Below are 16,501 nucleotides of genomic sequence, written 5' to 3' on the forward strand. Positions count from 1 at the left end.
TTATGAAAACAGTGAAACTTCAAGTATGAAAATGTTGAACGTTGGTGGCTGATTTGACTCACTAGCATTTTGATGTTTACCTGTTGCTTGAGCATAAGCTGAAGGTTGTCTTCACAGTAACTGGCTGATGGCAGGTTTGTTGGACTTTAAGGGGCCATGGTTTGTGCAGCTTAAAAAAAAAAACCTCGTTGACAATCTCTGACTGTAATCTCAGAGTTCTGACTTTGATCTCGACATTCTCACTTTGATCTGATCTATTTTTGATCTGTAACACCCAGCTGACGCCACAGAACATCAAAACCACCCATGAAAACCAACCCAGCCATCTTCAAGTCACAGAACTTCATCCCCGAGCGTCCCTCAAAGACTCAGTCACTCACTTCCTCACAGATCAAGTCCATGGCACATTTGGTTCTGAAGGTGAATAAAAGTCGTCGTTGTCATCTTCAGCTTATTCCTCACTAGTAAGGGTCGTGGGGGGGCTGGAGCCTATCCCAGCATCTACAGGTGAGAGGCGGGGTTCACCCTGGACAGGTCGCCAGTCCATCGCAGGGCCAACATAGAGAGACGAACAACCATTCACACTCACAGTCACACCTACAGTCAATTTAGAGTATCAATCAGCCTAGTCCCCAAATTGCATGTCTTTGGACTGTGGGAGGAAGCCGGAGTACCAGAGAGAACCCACGCAGGAACAGGGAGAACATGCAGACTCCACACAGAAAGATCCTGCACCTGAGCTGGGACTCGAACCCGGAACCTTCTTGCTGTGAGGCCACAGTGCTGACCACTGCACCACCGTGCAGCCCTGAATGAAAGTATATACATTTAAAATGGACTTTGAATTAGCACATTAACATGAGGACAAATTTGATGCAAACGTGCCTCTTTCAAAGAACAATTATATGAGAACAAATTCGAATGAATAACTCATTAATATTTACATTTTTCAAACAGTCATTCTTGTATTGCCTGTTGAATTGAAGTTTTCTAGAGTATTGTGTTCACAGACTTCGGAGAGCAGACTGACACGAACAGCAATGTCAATGAATGACTAGTATTAGTATTTGTATTTTGAATTTAAAATATGAGTTCCTAAAACCGGCACAAAATCTATTATATAATTAACAACATCCAAAGGGATGTCGTTGTCATATGAGTTACCCTTACTCGTAGTCCTGAGTTGATTTGGTAAACTAGATGATTATCAAAAGTTCAACAAGCATCATATTTACACAAGATAATATTGTTTGGGGGAGCACACAATAAATCAATGAAAATTATATTGGGCCAGCATATCAGATACTCTGACCACAATATCAGGGATTTAACAAGCTTCTTCCTGTTTTCTGAGCAGTTGTCAAACTGCAAGTAGGTCAAACTAACTCCAAATGACCCCACCTGGACCGGATGTTTCACCACTGTTATCACTGTCGCATGTCAGTTTATTCTACGACATACAATTATATTCAAATATCATTCTGATGACCCTGACAACATGTGTGTCATTCCAGTTGAACATGCTCAATTATTTGTGTAGGAGGGTATTGTTAGGTCATGAAATGACACACTTTTTAGATTCGATAATATATGTGTCAGAGATTTCACCACTGACCTAAATGGTAGAAGATGGACAGCAGCATAATGCCCTACTAACTCAAAATCTGGGTTACAGAACTAACACTATGAACTTCAGCAGTATGTGTGCCTCCAAGAAAAGGACACATAATGAGAAAATAAGGCTAATAGTAATAATAGCCGCAGTGGCAGTGCAGAACATCATGGAGGGGAGAGGGGAGGTCAGTGCATCATGGGAGATCCTCTGACAGCATTAGCTTGGAGCATAACTATGGTATGGTTAAAGAGTCAGCCATTCATCAGAAAGGGAAGTTTCCTAGTATCAGTTGGAACAGCAGGACTTGCTGGAGCTGCTTGATGGATTGTGATGATTTAGCCTGGAAATGACAAAAGCATGGAGTACTCCTTCTGCATCTTTTTTTGAGACAGGAAGTGCCTGGTTTTTGCAACGTGATAGAGATGAAAAAAGAAGTCCTAACTGTTGGTTTTAATGGTGAACTAAAGGATTTATGGGACTGCTTGGACGTTTTCTTAACTTCATGCATTTTATCAAGAGTCATAGTATGAAGACATCAACAAGTTTCATTCATAGTTGTGCCACCCCGTGTTTACAGATCATGTGAGATCGATTGATGATCTTAATTAAGCCTGAAGAGATAAAAACAAATCCCCCTGTGAGAAAAGACCATAACATTTGATGAAACAAGCATCATTTGATTGACATGAAAGTTACGCTGTGTTGTCCTCACGTAATATACAGCAACATGATATGTGTTCTCTGGTACCACCTAGTGGATGCAGGAAATGATATTTGCATCAAAGGGCAGACAATAGTCTGCTCCTTTATGCAAAATGCAAAAATTAAAAAATTCCCCACCTTCCTGCTCTATGGAGGAGCCATACATGACCATGTATGTAGGCAATGGAAGGACCAGCACATTACCGTTAGCAGCTTTAATTAGGGCCTGAGCACAAAAATACCAGGCCCTAAAAGTTTGCCTTGATGGAGGTAGTGAGACAATATGTTTCTGTGGTGACTTAGTTGAATAACCAGTTTATAAGAATTCCAGATCCTGGATAATCGGTAGGGCGGCACGGTAGTGCAGTGGTTAGCACTGTCGCCCCACAGCAAGAAGGTTCTGGGTTTGAACCCCGGCTTGATCTTTCTGTGTAGTCTGCATGTTCTCCCTGTGCCTGCGTGGGTTCTCTCCTGGTACTCTGGCTTCTTCCCACATGCAAATGGGGACTAGGTTAATTGGATACTCTAAATTGACTGTAGGTGTGGCTGTGAGTGTGAATGGTTGTCTGTCTCTATAAATTGCAATGGATTGGCGACCTGTCCAGGGTGAACCTGTGGCCCGAAAGCCACTGGGATAGGCTGTAGCCCCCCTGCGACCCTTAACAGATAAACGGAAGAAAATGGATGGTTGGATGGATTATTGGTGAAGGCTATACCCAAGATAGATCCAGTCCAAGATAGTGTGGATAGATAAACAGAGAGAGAGAGGTGGTAGGTGTAACGATCCCAAGTGACAGCAACATCAAGAAGAAGGAACTTGAGAATTTAATGAATACCAAAGTCTGAAAGAGGAGCTGCAGATGTGGGGAGTAAAGGCAAAAGTGATGCAAATAGTCAACAGAGCATCGGGGGCTGTGACCCCCAAACTGGGAGAGTGGCTTCAGCAGATTTCAGGAACAACATCTGAGGCCTCTGTCCAGAAGAGTGCAGTCCTAGGAACAGCTAACATACTGAGTAGAACCCCCAAACTCCCAGGCTTCTGGTAGAGGACCTGAGATATACAGCACTTGCATCATAAACGCTGTTTACGGAGTCCTTATACCGTTACTTCAGGGAATTACTTGTGAGGCGAATAATATTGACCCAGGTATAAACCAGAGTCTAATCCCTAACACTACCCTTAATTAGGTCTTCACTGGCAGTGTCACAGCCGTAGACTCAGCTGAGGTGGCAAATAAGGCTTTATCCTTATGGTGTTTACCAGATGTGACTGTGTGGCAAACTGAGGACATCAACTGCTGAATCTATTCTTTGACATATATCTGCAAAAATATAGGTCAGCCAGATTGATGATCTTAAGAAGTAAAAACAAATCCCCCAGTGAGAAAAGACCATAATATTTGACAATTACCTTGAGAGAACAATTAAGCCTGTCATTTTATGATTTTTAAAAGAAAATACCATTCGTAATTTCAGCTGAATCGACTCCATTATCATCTGCGATACTATGATACTGTTTTTTGGTGTGTATACACAATCCCTCCATTTGTAGGGAGATGATAAGCTACTTAACAAATACTACAGCAAACATAGTCACAACTAATATTAACTCAGTCCATCTTATCAGTCGCGAAACATTAATTGAGACGATTGCAACATCATGCTGCCAGGCCATTTCATACTGGCTCTGAGAGGATAAAGACCTGTAACTGCTTGAGACCTGATATTGCAGGAATATGGGTCAGTGGATGGAGAGAAAAGGATGGCTCACACAAAGTTTGGTACGCAGATGCAAAGTATTCTCTGTAGCCCAGGTTTGTTTTGAGACCTAAATATGCTATTTCATGTTTTCATTTTGATGTGCTATAAAGGTATATAAGCTTATGCATATTTTATTAGCTTCTCCCATTCTATCCCACAGATCTCATTTCAATGTGAAGCAGTACTGTGCTAAAAGAGATGCCCAAATAGAAATCTATGACCTATTTACACACAGAGAATGATTCACTGCAATCCATTGAACAACATTTTATGCCTATGATGCGCACCTCTGTTTACACATCCCTTGTGTTTCACACCGCATGGGCGCTACATGTTGAAGCACACTAGGAGATTAATTGAGATATTGATACTTAAGGTTGCTCGGGATGTGAAGTATCATCCAGGTCAAGTTCTTTGTTCTATTATTTAAGAGAATCAGTTTTAGAGCAGTCTGACAAAAACAGCTTATCCTGTTAGACTGGGGTTTCCCAAAAAAGACAAGACAAAGGAAAATGACAACAACAAATTGCCAGTATGAATAAACAACATTAGGATACAGAAAAAGCTTGGCATGTCACTTTTTAATGACATCCATTTTAAATGACGCGGGGACCCCCCAACACCAGCTATTAAGTCGAGACTGGAAATCTAAGGAAAACATCTTTTTATTGCTTTTATGCAGCTTAAGTTTACATAAATATTTTAGCGCAAAAGGGTGTTTTTTTTGTTTTTTACTATACTAAAAAATTCTGCATTTTCTTTTCTTAGTAGCTATGTGACCAAGGGAGTCTAAATCACTGCCAGTTATAGGTACAGTACTGGAAATGTAGGTCATCTCTTTAATGCATTATAGAGAAAAATTGTTTTCTCCCCCATACACTGCAAAATGTGTTTGTTCATTCACATCCATGTCATGTGACCTAAAGCCTCCGAATCCACACCAGCTATAAGAAAGGAAATCTAGTAACCCCCCTTTTCATTGCTTTCTATATTTCATATCACTAAATTACTGCAAAATCCATAAAAACTCATTCAGTTTGATTATGTTAAGTCAGCCTCGAAGCAAAACAAACCAAAACAAATCAAAGTTGTACAATACATATAATATATATATATATATATATATATATACATGATTTTTTTGTGAATAAATGTATTTATGCATTTGAGCACATAGATCGTTTAATATTTAAACATATTTTGAAACGATGTCTTATCTTTCACAATCACAAGTTCCCCTACTGCCCCCTACTGATGCAGTAATCTTCAGAAGTTCTGTTATAGACGCACTTAACTCATGTCTTGTGTAATTTATGAATCCAAAATAGATTGAACGATTTATCTGTTTGTGGGATTAAATGTCGTGACGTCATCACACAACGCGTGACATAATCTATCTGCGCCGGTTACTACGCGAAGCATCAGAAATGATGGCGGCGTCTCAAGCACAGCCGGAGAAGGAGAGCGAGGATTGCTCTTTGTTGCCTTTAGTTCATGATATTATCAAATGGTAAGATTACTTACTGGTGCCTGCATGTGATACGTTTATTCTCTCCTCCCTGACAGCCATTTTACGGGTCGTAAACTGTAAATTTCAAGGAACTGCTACGGTTGGTGACGTGTTAGCTACTGCTAACGTTAGCCACTAATGTTACTCCTAGAGTGGCCCGATTTTACCCCACGAGTAATGTGAGCTTTTGTTGTCATTCTTAAGCATGGACAAGGACAGTCAGGATGTGCATCAAGAACTGGCCAAGCTCAAAACAAAGATCCAGGAGGCTCGGGAGCAGATCTCCAACATGCCTGGAATAGACAGCAGTCCGCTGGAGCAGCAGCAGCAGCTTGCCACGCTGCAGGAGCAGGTCCGGACCAAGAACCAGCTGCTGCAGAAATACAAAAGTCTGTGTATGTTTGACGTCCCTAAAGCGTCGTGAAGCAGTATTCCTGCACTGACCGAAGGAAGCACAGACATTCTTGATGACGGAGGGACGTTTTGTTTACATCCACGCTGAAGTCAGGTGTGGGATTCAAGGTGATGATAAAAGAGCAGTGATGTCACTCCAGTGTACTGCAAGATGTTTTTCAACATCAAATAGTGTTCTTACTTTTGATCCTGCCATAAATTTAGATATGTTTTACTTTTAACCACAGATTTTTCTATTTTTTTGGGGGGGTGTTAGCTCTTTTTTTTAAAGAATAAACTCATAAATTCAGAAGAACTCATTACTTTGAATGCTTTGTTTGAATTTGCCAAACTGCACTGTGGTTTATTCACTTAAGACAGAACGTCCCTTGGTACGCAAATCTGTATTCATTACTGCAGACTAATGCCTGGAGGGATCTGTGTTTAATAAGAATGTAACGATTTAATCTGGCAAACATTTACACTAAAAGCCATAGTGAGGAGGGCTGGGCAAGTAATTGAAATCGTGATTTTTAGTAATTGAGTAAATATAAAGTCAATTTCGGCTGCAGTTGAAACTGGCTCTTGCTCAGAAGTCACCCTTGAACTGCAACCAAGTAAATTTGCAGTACAAACCTGGTCAAAAAATGTATGAAGATGCTGAAAAAAGTATATAGAGTAACTTTTCATCAATCGTCATTTAGTTAAAGGTGGACTTAATGGTGGATGTGTCAAATCGTTGGTGCTCTTGTGTTCAGGAACTTAAGAAGGCCCTAAATTGCATGTTTTTCCTCAGCTAAGACCCACATGCCCTGATGTATGCGTGAATATCTAGAGCAGTACCAGGTGGATGTCCAGTAGTAAAAGGAAACGGACTTAGACTTTAGACTAGGAAAGTAACAAGTGTTTTATTTTTATTAGTATGCAAAAGATGACAGACATAATAAATACACATTCAGATTTGTTCATTTAAAAAAAAAAAATTCAAGTGTGAAAAGTAAATGTAAACAACTTCAGTGGGGGCAGATTGTACAGCGTTTTCAGAGCGTCTACTCTACACGCGGGGAGCGAGGCCACGATGGGTCGCTACGTGTCACTGTTGCCCGACGAGGCAATGAGGTCCAGGGTGGACGCACCCCGGCCGCCGCCTCAGCTCGGTAAGGTCTCACAGCCAAACACAAGTCTCATCGCGTTTCCTTTGATGGTGTCAGCAGATGATGCAGCCTTTCTCTTTGGCCTGGCTCCCTCCTACAGCTTTCTCCTTTATGTACATCAAGTCACTGTGCACGCTCGGCCTGCGCGCAAACGGCGCGACGACCCCGTACGCGCTCTCGTCTTTGCACTTCTTGTTCCTGAAGGACTTTCTGTGCAGAACCTCGCAGTACTGCAGTGAAACTTTACAGTGCCGGTTCGGGCTCATTTCGTTGGGCAGTTTCGCCATGGTAAAAAGAGTCTGAAACATTTGGTCCACGTTGGTGTTCTTTTTAGCCGAGATCTCAAAATAAGCGCAGTGCTCGTCTGCACCGACCAGCTGCTCGATCTCATCCTGCTGTACCTCTCGGTTAAACTCCCGGTCACACTTGTTGCCGCATATGACCAGCGGGACATCCGCGTTCTCCTTGGTTTTGTTCCGCAGGCAGGACTTTGTCTCGTAAATTTGACGTTTAAGGCGTTGAACCTCCTGGAAGGAGTCTCTGTTGTCCAGGCTGAACACCAGGATGAACACGTCACCTGGAAAACAAAAGGTAAACACAAGTTCAGTGCAAACTCCGAATAAGATATCAAATTAGTTCAGGAATGGCGGAAACAAATAAGCATCTAGTAGTGGGTTCCAAAGCTCACCTGTAAGAATCGACAGCCTCCTCATGGCGGGGAAGGGGTGATTTCCAGATGTGTCCAAAATGTCTAACTGGTAAACGTTTCCCCTGATGCTGTAGAATTTCCTGTGAAAGTCCTCAATAGTTGGTGTGTACTGGTCTTCAACCCTCTCGTTTAGAAACCGGGAGATGATGGCAGTCTTCCCAACTTTAGTGGAGCCTAGAATCACCATCCTGTAGCAATTCTTGGCTGGAATGTCGAACTCGTTCTCGGATGGAGACATTTTCTTAATCATGCTTGCAGCAGCTGCACCCAGTGGCTGATGGTGCGTCAACAAGGGATGGTTTAGAATCCTTTTTATTTTATTTTTCCCCCTCGATGTGAGGAGTCGAACCTCTCTGTCTCTCTCGGAGGCTGAAGGGGAGCAGACTTGGAATATAAGGAGGGAGCTTGCAGCGCCTCCCCAGTGCGTCACGCACCACGCTCCGGTTTGAGTAGCTGGAACAAGACCTGAAATTATAATGTTACTATGGCTGTTGTGTGCGTCAGCCCTGAGATACCCATCATCAATAGAGAACGAGGGAGATTCGGGTTTCATGTCACCGTAATATTCATTAAATTATTTTAAAATCCTAAATCAGGGACATTGCAAAATCAGTTTGAGCGGCACAAAACTCAAGCGTATGCATCCCCTTTGTTTTTTTTTTTTTATCGTGTTGGGGTTTTTTTGTGTGTGGACGAGTTGACACAAGTAGCAGACAAATCACTCTTGAAAATCAGCGTTTACTGTAGCATCAGTTCAAAACACCCCCCCCCCCCCCCCCCCAAGAGAAAGCAGCTGTGATATGAGGTCAGGAGGCGCAGCAGTTTAGTAAAGCTCATGCTGGTCTGGCACTTAATTGCTTGGTAGGTTTTCCTACAAGCACTCTGTGTGTCAAGCTTTTTAGTTGTAATTGCTTTTTTATTTATTTAGATTTTTTTTTTGGGGGGGGGGTGTTTAAGGTCAGAAATCACGTGTTTTGTGTATTGTTCACTATACCTGCTGCCCAGGTTGTGTTGACTTCCTCCCATGTGATCATCAGGAGTTTGTGACTCAAATGCTGCTCATCTACTTTTCCACACCACCTTTAACTTCTCACCCGCGAATCAGTGGGAAGGGAAAAGCTAATTCCAGAGAGGGCGTTTGGTGTGATGATTCATGTGTCACTTCTTTTGCGTGTTGCCATCAACATCCATTTGTGTAAAAATATTTATTTTTAGAGAATATTTCTGCAATTTTCGCTCCTTTTCCTGTTAAAGAGCTACTCAAATTAAGCTCTCCTTTAATTGAGTTGAATAAAAACTTCCTGTCTTTCCAATGAAATGTTTGCTGGCTCTTCCCTCACTCAGAGCCATGGACTAATTTTAAATGAAACGCTTGCACAAATTTCTGTCTGTCCGTCCCCCCCCCCCCCCCCCCCATATTACACTGTGGAGGAAGTGGCTGATTTAACAATGGCTAATTTTTCCTAGCATCACACGATTTATGCAAAATGACTAATTTCACTACCATATTGTGATCCAATTGGTTGTATAACAATTTGAAAGGGTTCATAAAGGAGCTCTACCATTCAATCATTCATTCACATTCAATTTAGCAGAGCGCTAATGGGAGGTAACATACTCTGCCCTTGAGGGCGTCGACTGAAAATCAGTGTATAAAATGCTTTGAGTGTCTCACACAACTGCTGTGAAATAAGCAAAATCAGCATTTTGGTCTGATAACATTTAGAAAGTCCACTCACAATGAAACAATTTATCCGAACTACAAGCTAGTTTAGCCCTCTAATGCACATGCTCTATCCTGCTGCACATAAATATTCAGAAACTAATAGCGGTTTGACCTCCCTCTCTTGAAAAACGTGTAACACAGCTTTCACCAAGGTTCAAAAGATATTGAAAAACGTCAATCACCTTCTCTCGCTTTGTATTTATGTGTCAAGTCCACATCATTCTACTATATGAGCTAGAAAAACAGCTCCGTGTCTCGGTATTTACTTCGATTTGATGTGAAACATAAACGACGCTGACCTTTTTTAGATCTCTGTAGGGCATCAGGGATGAAATCAGATAGGTGTACTTAAGCCTGGCTGTTCAAGGCTTGAGCAGAGCAATGGGTTTGTGTAACCAGGATGGAGAGGACCAGCGCTACACCCTTGACCATTGGTCCAGTAACTAAGCCAGTGTGTTCCAGCTGATGTGTATAACAGGACACGTGCAGGATGGCTTGTTCAGCCGGCCCTGCCATTCCGCTGCCAGTACAAAAACAAGGTGGAGGGAATATCAGATATACTCACCCCCAGTACATTTCTGTGTATTTTAGATCATTGCTAGTTTTTGTTAAGACATGAAAAGTACTTATTATTCTTAAGATGCTGCTTCAGACACTATCAAATTTCCTAGTGACAGAAAGGTCATGGAAGGATATTTGCTATCTCAGTGGTTTTTTTTTGTTTTTTTTTCTGTTGGAGGAAAAATAAACATCCACATTTTCTCTCTGACCTCTTGATTTTCAAGGGAAACTATGCAGACAGGCTATACACCTGCAAATTAGCTCAAGGTCATTCTTGGAAGGAAACATACACAAGCATGCATGCATGCACACGCAGAGTGTTATACAGGTACATATATCTGTGTCTGATCGCCATTTTTGTGCCACTTCTTCTGCTACAACTTCAACACATGCACTGTCCCGGTAACGTGGCCCTCAAGCTGAGTAAACACACCAACAGCAGCCCACTCAGGCCACAGCTAGTCATACACATTAGACTCGTTTCCTTCTCAGGCATGTTTGCCTTCCTCAATTAGTAAAGAGAACATGGACACCTGGAAAAGATGTTGTAGATGTTTTGGGAAGGACAACATCGCATTTGATATAGAAAAAAAAAAGTTTGAACCTTGTCATCTTTTTAGATAAAATGTGACGGATTCAGCTATAAACAGACCAGTGTAGTATTGTGAGTAAAATCTAAAGAATGATGACGAAGCGACCTGTCCAGGGTGTACCCCGCCTCTCGCCCGTTGACGCTGGGATAGGCTCCAGCCCTCCCGCGACCCTTAATGTGTAGGAATAAGCGGAAGATGACGATGGATGGATGGATGACGAAGCTGTCGCAGACTGGAGGTGCAGTCTGAGAGAAAGAACCTTATCCTGTTTGTTGGGATAAGAGAAGTATAACAATGTTTTAATGTTTTTTTGTTTGTTTTTTTGATGCCATTTGCAGTTTTATGAATGAAACATTGGCGGCCAGAACATTAACGACAGCAGGAGAAACATCGAGAAATCAGAGCTACTGAAAGAAGAAGAAGAAATCTGCTTATGTTTTTGGTATGGTGACATCATCAACATTCCTGATGACAGCAGTTGGGACGTGAACACCTACAGGTGCGTGATACGCTTGATACACAATCAGGAAGTGGGAAGTCGGAAGGCTACATGTATGAGTGTTAATAAATGAGTTTGTCACATTTGTGTGTATGTGTGAGAATGTGTGTAGGGCCAATCCATACAGAGGCAGGACTTAAAGTGTTTGTTTGGGGTTTTTATTCCCAATTTTTTTGGCCTTTACCTTTGAGTGGTAAATACAACCTGAATGCAAGTGTAGCTGTTCCATGTTTTTGCTCTTTTGCTTAGTGAAAACTGCTGAATTCTTGTAATTCACGTACTGTACCTCATAAAACAATTTTTCCAATACCTCACTTCCTCAATTATTGTTCAACTGGCTTATTTGGCATAAAATGCCACTACTTATATGTAACACATTTGAGGAATTTCCTCCAGATTTGGTGACCTAATCAACACCATTTTCTGAAAAGCTGGATGAAATTTTGGCTATTAGGGTACAACCACTGCGACCGACTTATGACTATTGCACATTTTTGCATGGAAATGTACACAATTTAGATCATATTCTTGCACAAATTGAGAGGGAGAGTTCTAGAATAAGTAATTTTACTGTATGTCAATCCCAATCAGCAAAATGATGATCATGTAAGCAATATAGACTTAATCTGATCAGGAGTTCTGGCTTTTAATTTTTACTGGCCTGCAGGTTTGATTTCTCTGTTTGAGCTGTTCAGATCTGTAGCAAAATATAGCACACATACACGTGACTATTGTTAAGCTGTTGCTTCAGAACAATGTGTGTGTGTGTGTGTGTGTGTGTGTGTGTGTTTGTGTGAAGGTAATGAGCACTCTCGTTCTCTCCTCTGCACATCTGTTCTATCACTAAAGTGTTAAACCTCTACCTGAGGACTCCTACAAAGCTTGAACCAAGACCTGGAATGATTTCAAATTATATCATATCTGATGGTAGGTCTTATTCTGGAACTTTCATTTAGTTCAAGTACTCCCCCACGTGTGATACGATCTATGCCAAGACAAAATCACTGCTACATGTGGGAACAGGTGCCCCCGGGATGTGGACATGTTGGCCACTTCCAGTACCTTAGAATCTAGGATGGACTATGGGAAGTGGACAGAGAAATAACCCAAAATTCAAAGGCCGTGGTCAAAATCGGACTTTCTGCTATTTGCTTTAAATCTGGCACACTTGTTCTTGTCCCTATAGGGAAGATGAGAGTCCAAATATTAGCATTCGACCTGTCCCTAGTTACAGCTGAAGAGGAAAGAAAGAAACCAAAAAAATTCACATTTTGACCTGAGGGCTTGGAATTTTTTGGGACAAAATTGGTCTTTCTGCGATTTGCTGAAACTGTAAACATCAGCCTCCTAGGACTAACCTAGACAAGCATGTGACTTGCCCATATAGGACAGCCCTATGTTATGTAGTTTATTATAGTTTCTGCTACTTAGTGCTCTTATACTTTTTCTGCTGCCACTTCTCTGTTTCTGCTGCTGGAACAGTTCCAATTTCCCCACAGAGGCACAAATAAAGGTTTATCTTATCTTATTTTATGTGTTTACAATTAAATAAATACACAAATGCAGCACCTCCCTGGTTCCGACCTAAAAACAATAACTGCTGATGGACCGATATCTCTTGCAATTCCACACAACTAGAACAACCAAGAAGTTGTAAATACAATTGGGTCCCTCTTTTAACCAATTTTGTGTTTATTTCAGTTTGATAAAAATCTGCAAGTGTGGAGGGATTCATTTGAATTCGTTTGGTCTGTTGGGTGCAGGAGAGGCTATCTGATCTTGTGTGTTGAAGGGAGGCGTAGGTCATACTTTGCTCAGATGGCGTGAGAGTTGAGGCAGTTGCGTGTCAGACAAGGCCATCTCACAGGCAAACCGCTGAATGAAGCATGAGCATGAAGTTTCCAATACATAGGCCAACGCTTGCAGAGCCAATCAGAGTCCTGGCTTCAGTCCATCTTTGTTTGCTGACCACCTGCATGTTTTGATAAAACCAGCGTTCTGTTATTGTCTGTGACATGCAAACTGATGCTGATCTCGGTTCATGACGTAGAGCATGAGACTGCCAACATGCAGCACAAACATCGCTGTATGATTTTATGTTGGTTATGTGCAAGTAGGGGGACGACCGTTCTTATGTTCCTGCACTGCTTCAGTCAGTGTTCAGAGGCAGGAAGAACACTGAGACTGATTCAGTATGAGAGATGATTGTCTGACACTGAAAAGTTTGTTAGCGCTATTAAACAATAACTATTAGCAGTGTATTTTTAGATTTCCAGCCTGTGTCTGTGAGTCAGAAGAAAGGCTGTTGGCATGGTTTGATAACCTCATATAATTGAGAGAGACTTCAAAAGACAGCACAGCAAATCCATTCGACTCGTGAACCGAAGGAGACAAGTGAATATTTAGAGAAAATACACTTATTTGCTCTTGGGAGTCCAATCAGAAGACTGATTCTACCCTGCTACTAAATATGACGCTAGTGGCCAGCTAACTTAGCTTAGCATAAAACCTGAAAGAGAATCCAAAAGTGATTAAATCTGAATACTTTATTTATCTATTTATTTATTTATTTGTTCAATTACTCATTTATCTATTTGTGGTATGCCTTGGCATTATCATTACTTATTTTTTTGCACAAATGTATCTCACCTATTCTTTTCCTTATCTTGCTCCGGAAGTGCCTCATTCTATTTATTCATTCAATAATGTATTACATTATTTCTGTTATTCTATTTTTTAGTTTTTTTAGTTTTTAGGAGGGTATCTTCTTTCGTGCCTTGCGTACCTAAAGGTCTGATGGTGCTCTGGTATGTGCACCTATTTAATTTTGCCATTTGATGTTTGAAAGGGGACAAAAACTGTTTATTTACCCTCGTCTTCTTTATGGCAATAAAATATTTGTAAAAATCTCCTGCTTCACTTTCACATTTACACAAGCGGTGGCAATTACTGTCCGGTAGTCATTTTGTTTCCAGCAGCTCCTCTGTGCGCGTGAGCATCCCTCAAAGGTCATTAACTTTAATTTGTCAGATGGAGGCTAAACTATCTCCAGAGGAACCTAAAATTGCCACATGTCTAATGAGTATATGAAAGGCAAACTGTTCAACAACACAAGGTTATAATACAAAAATGTTGCAGCCCTGGTGGAAAAATCATAGCTAAGCATAGTTGTTTAACATCGAGAGTGATATTAATGGAAATGTCCCGTAACTTAATATTACACCTCAGATTTCAACCCCCTCATTAAAACTAGACTGCGAGGACAGATTTGAACATTTCAGTGTTCTCTCCTTGTTGTAAATCACTTGGATCTGTATAATATACTGTACTTATGAGAGAGTTTTATTAAAGTGTTATTATTAGCGGTGGGTACGTCATCAAGATCTTACACCTGCTTGGCTCTTACTTGGTACCTCCATTACACACATCTGAGTGAGAACCGATCCTTCACAGAATAGCGACAGGAAAAACATAGAATACTGCTTTATTTTTGATGGAAGATTTTACAGATTTTTTTTTTCATGTTTCAGTAATAAGGTTGCTTTGCTCTTTCCATGAGACATTCTGCAGACTTGTTTGGGAGGGAAATAGTCCACTTCAGAGAAACAGTGTAGCTGGTAAATGTGACAAGCGGGGCTGAAATCTTGTCATCGATCAGATTTCTGACGCAATGACGGGGTGTAAAAAGCGCTTGGGGAGGAGTTGTGCGATCTCACGTTGTACGAGAGTACTATGATAAACAAACCAAATCCATTGAGGAAAAGAAAATGTTCAAAATGAAAACGTGTAAATGTGGATGACGTAGCCTGAGATGCCAGTGAGCTGCTGGCCTTTGTTTACATAACTCTAATAACCTCATGCAGAGATAAAATAAAACAGGGAGGGAGGAGGACAGGAAGAGGGAGCAGGCTTTTGGTGTGGACTGATATTTTTCATTCCACCTCACAAGCACATGCACATACGCACACCTTTAATACCAAATATTAAAAACATCAATCGCGTCAACCTGCAGGCAGCCACTCTCCCCCCACCAGCCAAAAAAACATTACATAACCTCCCCACCAGGCACCTGAGCTAAAATATTAAGCATCTTACACACACACACACACACACACACACACACACACACCACACACACACACACTATGCAATGACTCAAGACTCACATTTTCTTTGGAAAAATACAAAGACTGCAGTCATTCATGAAATACTCTTTATTCATTTTTTTCGTATTATGTGTGTATGTTATGTGTGTTTAAAAGTATGAAATAGAGGTTTAAGGCCAAGATACACTGCAAGTGGATGGCAACATTAACTTTATAAAATGCCAAACACACCCCTAAAGTGTTTTGACACTTGGGCTTTTAGTTGTATTCATCACAAAATGAAGTATTGACTTATATTTGGAGCAGTGGATGCCCCATTTTGTCCTCTATGCTATATAATTAAAATCCATTCTAATTCCAATCCATTTCTAAGTTTCATTTAAATACCTTGATGTGGCAGCATCACCTCTAGCAAATTGCCTTTGATAGATGATGATAACACTGCAAGATTTGCTAGGATGGGACATCTGCTCAGGTTCTGCAACTAATATCCAGATTTCATGACACAAGATGACACACAGTTAATCATATGCAAAAGACATTGCACACATGGCTCCGTTGCCTATTTTTCTGTTTTTGTTTACATCTTCACCGTGTAACCAGTCAGAGCTCCTTCTAACTCAGTGTGATGCCAATCTCAGCGACTACCAGGAGTGTTAGCGCTCAGTGGCAAGCACGGACATTCCTACTGTTCAGCTAACGAGGCATATATTCAAATTCACATAATTAGATGATTAGCATGCACCGGCATGCTCACTACACGAGTACATTGGGCTTCATGTCGGAAACATGGTCCAGCCTTCATATGAGCTCGGATCTGCTTATGTCTGAGTATTTATGTGTTGATCTTCCCTTTTGTCCTGTTTTTGAGTTTAATGGAAGCGGAAGCATCCAAAATTACGCACAGAATTTAACCCTCAAACAAACACACACACACACACACACACACACACACACACACACACACGCACGCACACTCATATATTAAACGACTTTTTCCTCTCATGCTGATTCCGTCCACAAGTAACCATCGCACCATCTGGTTACAGAAACTATAAAGAATGCAAGTCTAATCTACTTCCATGAAAGCGAGAGACATGTTTTATTCTCAGAAATTCAGTCTGTTCTCAATAGAACAGCGGTGCAGTTATATTCAGGAAAAACAGCCTAGC

At 41.2% G+C, this 16,501-nt stretch overlaps 2 protein-coding genes and 1 long non-coding RNA gene across 3 annotated transcripts in view; 2 read left to right on the forward strand and 1 right to left on the reverse strand.

Moving 5' to 3' along the window:
- The first annotated feature begins 5,445 nt into the window (after nucleotides 1-5,445).
- Nucleotides 5,446-6,297, forward strand: med9 (mediator complex subunit 9). Its single transcript, XM_086184466.1, has 2 exons — nucleotides 5,446-5,588; nucleotides 5,793-6,297. The coding sequence occupies exons 1-2, from the start codon at nucleotides 5,506-5,508 to the stop codon at nucleotides 6,010-6,012; spliced, it is 303 nt and encodes a 100-aa protein (XP_086040592.1). The 5' UTR covers nucleotides 5,446-5,505; the 3' UTR covers nucleotides 6,013-6,297.
- Nucleotides 6,298-6,731: 434 nt separating this feature from the next.
- LOC147245086 (dexamethasone-induced Ras-related protein 1-like) lies at nucleotides 6,732-8,198 on the reverse strand. The gene is made up of 2 exons (XM_086184465.1): nucleotides 7,824-8,198; nucleotides 6,732-7,712 (listed from the first exon to the last, which is right to left on the reverse strand). The coding sequence occupies exons 1-2, from the start codon at nucleotides 8,092-8,094 to the stop codon at nucleotides 7,189-7,191; spliced, it is 795 nt and encodes a 264-aa protein (XP_086040591.1). The 5' UTR covers nucleotides 8,095-8,198; the 3' UTR covers nucleotides 6,732-7,188.
- LOC147245087 (uncharacterized) overlaps nucleotides 6,961-16,501 on the forward strand; it is a 33,845-nt gene continuing 24,304 nt past the window's right edge. The window contains exons 1-2 of the long non-coding RNA XR_015109976.1: nucleotides 6,961-7,726; nucleotides 11,063-11,223. This is a non-coding gene — a long non-coding RNA (uncharacterized LOC147245087). The remainder of the gene's footprint in view (nucleotides 7,727-11,062; nucleotides 11,224-16,501) is intronic.

This window comes from Aulostomus chinensis, chromosome 18 (genome assembly GCF_037954235.1).
Source record: "Aulostomus chinensis isolate RoL2024-O1b breed Wild chromosome 18, RoL_Achi_v1.0, whole genome shotgun sequence".
NCBI classification, from domain to species: domain Eukaryota; kingdom Metazoa; phylum Chordata; class Actinopteri; order Syngnathiformes; family Aulostomidae; genus Aulostomus; species Aulostomus chinensis.